This window comes from Trachinotus anak, unplaced genomic scaffold (genome assembly GCF_046630095.1).
Source record: "Trachinotus anak isolate AG129_WGS33_773 ecotype Australia unplaced genomic scaffold, CSIRO_AGI_Tana_v1 ptg000012l, whole genome shotgun sequence".
Classification (NCBI taxonomy): domain Eukaryota; kingdom Metazoa; phylum Chordata; class Actinopteri; order Carangiformes; family Carangidae; genus Trachinotus; species Trachinotus anak.
In genome coordinates, this window is record NW_027273863.1 from 13,443,632 (window position 1) to 13,454,483 (window position 10,852).

Genomic DNA, 10,852 nt, shown 5'->3' on the forward strand with positions numbered 1-10,852 from the left:
CTGAACAGACACCAATGGAAGCAACAATATTCAGGAGATTTTTGATTCACTTTTTATTCCTGGGTTCACGATATGATTGAAAATATTACCATCTGTCCTAAAACAGTACTTATATCATTGCTGGCAAAATCTTTTTTTTTTTTTTCAGTCAATTGCAGTCACGAAAAATAATTGGAAAAAAAACAAACAAACAAACTGCTTTTGTTTGGTCAGCGCTGTGTGTACTGACCAATACTGGATCGATCATATTAAGCTAATTATCCAAGAGCTGATTTAATAGCAAATGCATCCAAAAGCTTTCCTTCATTTAAGATTTGGCAAGTTTGAATAAATGTTTCCTTCTCCACAGCATCACAGTTGTGTGTGCTGGTGAGTTCTGTCTTTTTTGTTTCCTCAATGCGGTGTATTTCACATGGACTATATTTTAACAATAAATGAATTCAGGCTTGTTGAGAACAATCATTGTGACCCTTAAGTAAATCAACATCCTAAAACCGTTTTAGGACAAAGTAATTACACAGTATAAAATACAGTGCTCAGTAACACCAAGCCAACTATGTGTCAATCATTGATCATAGCCAAACAATAAACAAGAGCAATTGCTTTAGAAATACATCAACAGTTCTAAATTACACAGAGCCTCATAAAAACAGGATTTCACGGTCACAGGAGGCCAGTCAGAACCATGGCGTATACAGAGGGACGACATATACCCCGACATACCCAAATACAAATGTTGCACAGATGTGCATGACTACAGGACGAGAATAAATGGTGCACTAGGTAAACTGGCAGCACAGGGAGTTTGAGTCTTAACCATGACCTCATCTGTTTAGAGAGAATCGGATGAAGGACGGGATTGGGGGGGGTTAGCAGGCAGGATACAGAGGGGGTCTGGAAATTGGGGTTGGGGGTCATGGATACCATGTCAGCATGTGTAAATGTATGTGTCTGTGCATGTTTGTGTGTATTTTAAAAAGGTGCAATGAAGCAGCTTCAGCTGCCTTGGCCATCCAGGGGAGGTGGAGGCACGGATCAGTGATCAACCAGTAGTACACACAACGCCCACCTCAACCTCCCCCACAATCTTTGTCATTTTCCTCCTTTCTGCAAAACACTGGCTTATATTACAGGGGTACCAGTGTGGGATTTCATTATCCAAAAAACAAGATTATACCCCACATCATAAATTATTTTTCTATGCTGTGAGATAAGGGAATTGAATACATGTTTTAATAAATATATATTTATTCTCCAAAACTGTTTTTACTTTTTTAAATTGCCTTTTTAATTGTATGTATGGCATGTTAACAACATCTAAATCACCACTACAGACTGGAAAACCTGAGGGTAAAAAGTAAACCTTGAAATATGCTCAGTTAGTGGGAATTCAGTTTGACTGATATGACCGTGACTAGAACCAAAAAAAACCCCACACACCTTGATCTTCTGCTGGATGTGTCTGAGAGCATCTGCAGTGCCCATGTCGCCATCTTCCTGGATACAAACCACATCCAACTTCATCTTCAAAGGTTCCAGCTTCATTTTAGGATCTGTGCTCATCATCTTATGGACCTCTTTGGTGGTGATCACGATCACCTCTGAAAACACAGTAAAAAACAACCATTCATAAGACGTTAAATACAGTAGATAATAAACACAGGTTGTTATGATGATTCTGAAGAATCGTAAAACCAATTAACTTTCTCACTATCATTCAAAGAATGAAAAAGATCATCAGGACCAGTTGGATGAACCTAAATCTAGACTCTGGCTTTTACAAAGTTGATAATGTGCAAAAAAATGATGTTAATTAGTGCAAAGATGCCCAACAGGAAAGTCTCTAGTCCTCATTAGATATCTACAGTATTTGACTATAATACGTCCTAAACCTTAAATCAAGCAAAGACCACTGCTCTGCTTTTTAATAAAGTTGACAATAACATTACTAGACCACTTTATGAATCTAAAACATTGCAGAGTCCGTCTGCTTTAATTAGCCTTGTCTGCATAAAATGTTTTCTACCAGGCATTTATTCACTCTCGCTGTGTCAGCCTAGTAAAACCAAATTGCTGGGCTTTGGCTAGCTGGCTGCACACAGTAAACTACTGGCCACACAGGATGATTATGTATAGAAAGCTAGTTTTATTTAGGCTAGTGCGGACCTACAGGATTTTATAACGAATGGCCCTGTTTACTGGCAAGAGCAGCACACTACAACAAATCCCTTTATAAGGCCAGAGTTTCTGGACCCTCTGCATGCTGCGGCGCGAGAGGCAAAAACCTGGACTGTAAATCTAGACAGGAAATGCACACCTGACAATGGCTGATGATGTGCTGACAAGCTGGTGAAAGCACAACCAGAAAAAGCAGAACAGTTGTAAATTTAATAGGTTTTTACACAGTGAAAGGAGCAACTTCATGTTGCTGGAGGCAATTTGCAAGCATACACGCTATCCACTCACTATGGGTAGAATAAAGACTTGCTATTCAAATGTAATGGCTTTGCTATAGCTGTACTATAATAATGGTTTCCTTTTTATTTCAGTTTGTTTAAAAACTGTTGATAAACTGAGGTCATTTAAACCGCATGAATTGAAGTCCAAGTTTTTTAGTATCTCTTTTAGTACAACATGGGGAGATGGCCAACAACTGCATGTGTTTCAAACATGCACAGGCAAGTCCGGGAAACGTGACCTAACTGTAATTTATCCACGAGCACCGATATTATCTACAGCATGTTGTCTATGTTGTCTATGATACCAACATTAAAAAAACCCACTCACAGTCCTTATGTTTGAGTGGGAGGTGATATTTTCGTCTTAAAGCTCCTCTTTCCACATTAATGCCAAAACAATGTTTGCACACTCTTTGTTCCACATTTTCCACATGGGCCACATCAACTCACACCCGAGTTACTGGCTGTATTTTGCTTCTTTACAATTTGTGTGGAAACTAACCAAGATTGCACTTCTGGAACATTTTCCAGCCCTGCCACTTACACGTGGGTCACTCTCTGCCAACTCAGCAAGAATTCTGAACTTTTCCCAGTTCATGTCATTTTTCTCTAAACAATTCTTGTAAAAACTTCTATTAAATTCATGGGACCTTGCGAAATCCTGCAGCTATACTCCAAATACTTTTATAGCTATGAATTTTTTGAAGTTTGGCCCTCAGAACTAAATTCCATCATTTTTGCGATTCCTTGTTTATTCAAGCCCTCACCAATCGCTTTTTTTTTCTCTGGATTGGGTTGAGATTTGTACTGATTATCCAAGAAACCCCAAGGATATATTGCAACATGTATTCATGTAAATAGCTGTCGCTGAATGTTTTAAAGTAATCAAATCAATACAAATAAATAATGCTTTACCGGATCGGAGATCAGGTTATTAATATCTCCACTAGTTTTAAGTTTCTTGACACCAGATTTTGATTCTGTGCAGTACCAACATAATTCTGTCACATCTGTGGTGCCACAGTACCACAGATCTTGCTAAATATAGCTTAAGGGCTAAAAAATAGGCTTTTTAAAATAATCTTCACTGTGTATTTTCCCGAGACACATTATTTGAATTTCCTTAAAACTTTCCTTTATGAAAATGTACTATTATATTCATTGCAGATAAAATATTTAAAGATGTCATATTACTCCTTCATCATTCATAGTTTTTTGACATAGATAGATACTTATATATACCTAGCTATTTACTGTTGTTTATAATACATGCAATACATTTTTTTTCTAAAGGGCCTACACACTCACCACAGTGATTTCAGGTGTTAGGTGAATTAGACCTCTGTTTTGGTGGACGGTGGATGGAGCTAAGGAGCTAGGAAGTACATGAGGTCACTTAAGATGTCCTACCCTGAAAGGTGCAACAAAACTAAGGGGGAGGCATGAGGCTGATGGTAATCAAGTCCACAGTGTATATACTCATACAGTCCTGAGAAGAGGTCTGATTGGGCAGCATAAATGAAAACACCAGTATAGATGTGTAAGTCTGGCGTATTGTCATTTTTAATGGAGAGTGTTTCTATAGTGGAGCAAAATTTTTACGACATCATTCTTCGACATCAGATACACTGAAAACATGACAAATACCACTCATAATATTCATAATATTCAGTGGCAGCAGTACTCATGTCAGGACTAGCAGTAACAGGGGTTATAGATCTAGTTGCTATAGTAATACAAGTAGTAGCATAATGAAAAATCCAGCTCTCACCTTCAAAGCCAACCCTCTCCAGGAGGTTAAGTGGATACCACATGAGGGGCTTGTTGCCAACAGGCAGCATAGGTTTGGGCGTGTTGTATGTCAGATCCGTCATACGAGAACCTCCACCAGCTGCCATCAGCACCGCCTGGAGCTCCATGATATCTGCTGGGGATGGCTAGGAGAGTAGGACAAACAGATTAAGAGAGTTATATTCATGAGTGTGGACAGGAGCTGATAAGGGAAATAAGGGTACATTATCTGTATATATAGTCTGTGAATATATGCCACTTTTGTTGAGTGGGCCTGAGACACCTGTAGTGTGGAAGCGTTGAGGACACTTGTATTACCTGCGGTAAACACTACTGGTAGTAACTTGAATGACCCTCACTATTGGTGAAATGACAGTTTTTCAAGTCTGTCCTGAAAAAATAATATAAACAATGAAACAGGTTTTACTTGGTGTTATCATTCCTTCTGTTCCTTCTGACCATTAAAAGATCCCTTCGTAGTGTGCTTTCAAGTGATGGGGGACAAAATCCAGCTAATATAATCTGTATGAGCTAGACAAATCAGGCGGGTATCTAGTCTTTATGAAATTCTCTTTTTGTCACTGTCCCTCAACCGAAGACAAACAAGAAAATGCTGTCAAGGCACACAAAAAGACAGAATTTCATCCTAACAAGACTTGATTTGCTTACCTCAGACAACTGAAGCCTCACTTCAGCTACACATACATTTTTGAATGTATTTTGGCACGGAAGGAGGACTGCAGTCCCCCTTCACTTGCATTGGCAGTGCACAAGGACAGGATCTTTTGATGGTCAGTATGAACGGAGGGTTTACAAAACAGCAAAGTGTTTCAGTGTTCAAATGAGCATCTGGCTATTGTTTAAAGACAGACTTCAAAAACAGTGACCTTATCCTTTAAATAGTAAAGTATAAAATCCTTTAAGTATTTTTGACTGATTTGGGCGAACAAACTCTTTTTGTACTTATCAGATTTTGACAGTTATTACCACAAATCACTTCTTCTATTTTTGTCTAAGGTTTTGCACCATTTTTTCCCCCCTCTACCTTTACGTGGAAGCCTATTATACCAAATAGATTTATATGAATGGTTCACCATTTAAAAGTGTGCAGTCTTTGCATGATACAGTCTACGGTGTCAATACAGCATGTACTTACGACAACGCATTTCAGCACAGTGCATTGCAGGTTGTACTCTGACGGGGTACACCTGGCAGGTGAGGTGACTCGCATCGGACTGTGCAAGCGAGCTCATTTGTGCATATACGGCACATAAGCATGAAGCCATTAGCTTTTCTTTTTTTTTTTAATGTTGAAGTTTGGCGGGTTATCGACACAGTAACGGCGTATGACACGTATCCGATTCAACACGCTGAGCACTGGCACACGGTCGAGGCTCACCGCTAACAGAGCCCACAACATGGCATCGGCAATAAGGTAAATCAACCGCGCTGACTCACTCAGTGGTTGAAAAGAGAAGCGTACCTGTCAGAGTCTCCCTGGTCCCTGTCGATCGGCTGTCACTGAAAATGACAGCGGCGGTGGACGCATGTAACTTAGCTGCAGTCACTGTTGTTAGCACTCGGCTAACGATGGGAGCAGAACCGCAAACGACCCCGCAGCGTCAGAGGCAGCTCGGTGGCAGCAGGGCTCGTCCTTTGAAGAGCAAACACCCGCTGAGAAAAGCGGCAGCGACAGGAGCTGAATTACTTCACGAACTGTTTAGTAGAGCTTGTGTGCGAGAAGCTAGCAGCTAGCATCGTATGATGACACCTGTGTGCGTTCAGTGAAATATGTCCGTGTGGAAAAACGACTTCCTGCGTGAACATGGTTCCTACAGCAGTGAGGGGAGGAGAAGAGAACAGCCACAGGTTAGTGAGGGAAAATAACAGCATATGGTTCATACACGTTCATAATGAACAAATATACACTACATTAAGAAACACAACATTGGAGCGACACAACAAAAAAAAAACAACTTAGAGTTGTTACTGATATGTAGCTACACCACGATGAGCTGATGTGTAGGAAAAGCAAATAAAGGAAAAATGAAAAATGAAAAAATATGCCAATAAAATTGCAATTTCATTTTTATAATGAATACTGCACTAGGAATGAGAAAATCCTTTCTTGCTCAGAGTTTTTATAGTCACTGACATGAGGTTATAGTTTAATTCTTTTTTATATTGACCGGGAAAGAGATGAGAAAAGATCAGAACTGAACCATACTCATTTTACTGATCAACAATGTTGACAAAAAATGTGTAATATTTCTTTCACAGTAAGCCTATATAATATTCAAGTAGCCTACCTGGATGACACTAATGCCTTGCCAACCATGATGTTTGGTTAACACATTCGTTGGTGTTTAAGCTTTAAACTTCAGTTTTCAAATTTGTCTTAAAGCTGAGTGACAGCTGAGAACTTGTAAGATTCATAGAATAAAATTATGTAGGTATGTAAATCAAATGCTAAAAGAATGCTAGAATAATTTGGTGATGACTATTGTATATATTATTATTATTATTATTATTATTGTACCATTATCATCATTACTATACACCAGTTATCACCAGTTATAAGCTCAAACTCTTCAAATAGAGAATGTAGAGGACACATTAGAGACTGATTAGAGCTTTTGAAAAGTCCTTTACTATGAAAAATATCAGATAAACCAGGTAGTTTAACATGAGTAAGCTTAACAGGCCACTATAACTGGCCTTTTTCGTCCCCAGAGAGTACTAAACCACAATACCATGATTACCAAAATAGAAATGGGAAGGAGTTTTGTGAATTTTATCCATTGCTGGTGATGTTAATGGTTTTATAAAATGATTTAAAATCAAAAATTCTTTTTTTTCCTGACATCAGTCAAATTTGGGTTTTTTTTGTTTTTTCTGTGTCAGTTTCTCTCTGCAACCAAATGTCAACCACAGGAACCTTAAATACACATGTATTTTCCTTTTGACCATAGTAGAAGTAATTCCAAGGGTTCACACACACACACACACACACACACACACACACACACACACAAACACACACACAAAAAGTGGTGTGAACAGATTAGCAGCCAGAAGCCACCCAGCTACTCCTCCAGACTTCAAGCTTGAAAACTCCCAATTCACAGAGCTGAGACGTAACAGCAAATTGAGCTCGGGGAATGTGGCTTTGGTTTTGTTTGCTCTGGCCAGGAGATGAGCTTGACTGCCCGTTGCTGCTTGCTCGAAACTAAAAGAGCGAGAAAAAGGAGGGAAGGAGGAGAGAGAAAAAAGAAAGAAAGAGACAAACAGGCTTGTCTGCCTGTTCTTGCTTGAATGTCACGACAATGAAATAAAATGATAATGGAAGATGGAAGCCTGGCAGGTTGAAATGTTGACGGAGGAAGAGAGAGGAAGTGAAAATATGTTAGAGAGACAGATTCCTGGAAAAAGGGTCTTTAAGTAATGGGGGGGAAAGAACAGAGGTGAGAAAAAAAGTGAGGAGGGAAACGGCTGGTAGAGGAGTGATTGAAGAGAAGCGAAAAGGAAAGAAGGAAAAAAACGGGCATGCATGAAAGAGACATGCACAGAGATGGATATTCTTACATACAAGCAGAGAAAGAAAGAGTGTTGACTGCTTCTAAGATGAAACAGTGGACAAGCTTCATGCTCATATTTCCTTCACTTTTTGGTTATCCTCATATGAAAACTGATGCTGTTACTCTGAGAGAATTCAATCATACATTGAAATACACACATACTCAGTTTCAGTTCTTTTAAGAGTAAAACCCAAGGTAATATATGGGTCAATATGTCCCCGCAGTAATGACAGCATGGAAATATACAGTGCATTCAGAAAGTGTTCAGACCTGTTCAATTTTTTCACATTTGTTTTGTTGTAGGCTTCAGCTAAAATTGTTTAAATTTATATTTCCCCTCATTAATCAATAGTCTATATCCCACAATGACAAAGCACAAATGGAATATTCTTTTTGTAAATTCATTAAAAAGGAAAAGCTGAAACATCATACTTTATATGACATTTGAAATTTCGCTCAGGTGATTTGGTAAGGCACCTGTCTATATAAGGTCTCAAAGCTGACAATGCATATCAGTGCAAAGAGCAAGTCATGAGGTGGACTCGAAGGAACTGCCTGCGGAGCTCAGAGACAGGATTGTGTCAAGGCACAAGAACATTGAAGTTTCCCAAGAGCACAGTGGCCTGCGTAATTCTTAAATGGAAGAAGTTTGAAGCAGGAGGAAACTAGACGTGACACTTAGAATTGGTTTTTGGAAGTTTCACCCAGCTCCACTGACTTGTGAATCATGAGCCAGCCTGCAAAGTTACTACTGTTGGCATTTTGGATATGTAATTTTTACAAGGATGCTGCAAATTGTGCACTCACAAAAACGTGAAATCATTTACTGTAACTGACAAATATTGATATATTTACAGATGGATGAACGGATAGTCAATGATATATTTCCATGTAACGGCTTATAGTTTCCAATATGGTCATGCTACAAAAGGCTCTTTATGTTTTTTCTGTCTCTCCTCCCCACCCTTCCAGTTTATAAGGTGTTGTCAGTGTGACGGTGGCATCCCTCTCTCTTCATAAAAAAGGGGGATCTGGCAAAAAAGCGAAGCTGCAATAAAAGTCAACCTAAACCGCTGACACTCACAGGGATTACTGCTTTGCTGGTCTACCACAGAGCACTGATGTGTGTGAGACAGTCCACATAACTATACTGGGGGCTGCAGTTTACTGGTGTCACTGAAAGCTCACATGACAAGATGCAAACCTGTCTGTAAGTTACACAAAAGGCTGACTATGGACAATTGTGTCTTTCCCCCTCTTCATAAGAAAGAAGGCGCCATACTGCCAGAGGCTGATAGACAATGATATTACATCATCTCGTTCTTCATATGGCAGGTTCATTATAAGAGGGAGCAAGTGAGAGGAGTGCGTGTGTGTGACAGACAGGGACAGATTGTTATCAAGGTTTTCCTTCTCCCTTTTCTGTGGGAAATTAGGAGAGCAGAAAAAAAGGAGCTGAGACTGAGGGTGAGAGACTTCACAGGCAATTGAAAATCCACTGATCCCTTGTATTTTGCATATCGTCAAAGCCCCGCTAATTTGTCAAATAAAGACATCCGTCTGAAGGGATAGGTGGGGGGGCGAATGAAAAAAGACACAAACTCAGAATACTAACAGGTCTAAGAGAGAACCAGATGGAGACAGACATGCGAACAGACGTGGAGACAAGTGTGCAGGTCCAGTCACAGAATGACTTGAAACGGAGCCATAAGATTTCCTCTGATTTCCTCCTCCCTCCTCGGTCCTGTTGCTGCATCTTGTAAATCATTCTCAATTCACTGAAACAAGCCAGTTGGATTAGCTCGGTTTAGATCATAAACATTTGCAGCACGGACCACCCAGGGAGAGAGCAGAGCCAAGGCGAGAGAGTGTGTGTGTGAGAGTGTGCGTGCCTGCATGGGTGTGTATGTATGCGTGGAGCCTCCCTTTGAGTTTAGAGGTGGGCACTGCAGCACACACGCACACACACGAAGACACATTCACATACACTTATTCCGTGGTTTTGAGTTTGCACCATTTCCAGGGCCAGTGCACTGTGGGGCCCTCACCGCTGCCGTGGAAACCAAAACAGGCCCATCTGAGATTAACACACACATACACACACACACAAGCCACAGATAAAGATGTCTCAATGCACTGCTGCTCAACAATGCTGCTGATATTCATTTACAGTACAAACACATTCCTTTTCAGACTTTCATTTTTTTGATTCATGAAACAATCAGCTGATTGGTTGATTTATATATGTATTTAACTGCTGTGAATGTGCTTAGATTTGTTGTTTACTGAGACTCAAAACTATGCTTTTCTTATGTAAGATTTTACAAGACACGCGTCATTGTCTTATTGGAGCAAAACCCCAAAACAGAATATATTTGTTCACAAGCACTTCTTGAAAACAGCTGCAAAACGTTAAGTGTCATCGACCCAAACAACTGCTATGAAGCATGTTTTCCAGGGACTTTCACAAAGAAAATGCATTTCTTTGCTGTTTAAAGTTCAACAGTCTGCATCACAAGACATTAAAATTCATTCGTTTTCACTTAAACACAGTTGGAATGATTCTTCTCTCTTTTCTCTCCACATGCAGGATGGGGGATCTGAGAGCCAAGTTGGTGTCAGAACCAGGTAATATCCGGGCTGGGGTTTGAAGAGCCAGAGTGGGAAAAGCTGGGCAACACCCTGCCGCAAGGCGCTGGCACTTTTCTCTGTAAGCTGCTTGTCTCTGTGACTGAGGGTCTGTCTAACACCTCTAACTGTGTGTGTTGCCCATTCACCTGTCTGTCCAGTCTTTCCATTTATTTTGTACAGTATGTCACGAGCCTATGTGTTGTATTGGCCTGAAAGACTATTAATGATTTAGGAAAGTTACATTTGAAATAAATGGGGATAAATATAGGTTTTCTGCAGGTTTTCTGAATGGAACAAGTACAAGCTCTTATGAAACGGAGAGCAGCAGTGGCGGCGAGATCAAAAGTTAGGTAAGATGGTAGTAAAGGTGTATTTGCCTTCCTTGTATATTCA

General features: G+C 39.9%; 1 protein-coding gene and 1 long non-coding RNA gene across 3 annotated transcripts in view; one reads left to right on the forward strand and one right to left on the reverse strand.

Moving 5' to 3' along the window:
- Positions 1-6,051, reverse strand: part of eif2b3 (eukaryotic translation initiation factor 2B, subunit 3 gamma) — a 30,853-nt gene extending 24,802 nt beyond the window's left edge. Inside the window, exons 1-3 of one of the 2 annotated variants that reach the window (XM_071491663.1) lie at positions 5,734-6,051; positions 4,231-4,396; positions 1,441-1,601 (exon numbers count right to left, since the gene is read on the reverse strand). In XM_071491663.1, coding sequence (XP_071347764.1) covers positions 1,441-1,601; positions 4,231-4,378 — 309 coding nt within the window. In that variant the 5' untranslated portion in view covers positions 4,379-4,396; positions 5,734-6,051. The remainder of the gene's footprint in view (positions 1-1,440; positions 1,602-4,230; positions 4,397-5,733) is intronic. The other variant, XM_071491664.1, reaches the window with a different exon arrangement.
- On the forward strand, positions 5,572-10,552 carry LOC139629194 (uncharacterized). The gene is made up of 3 exons (XR_011692922.1): positions 5,572-5,685; positions 6,036-6,119; positions 10,419-10,552. It is a non-coding gene; the product is annotated as an uncharacterized lncRNA (long non-coding RNA).
- Positions 10,553-10,852: the final 300 nt, after the last annotated feature.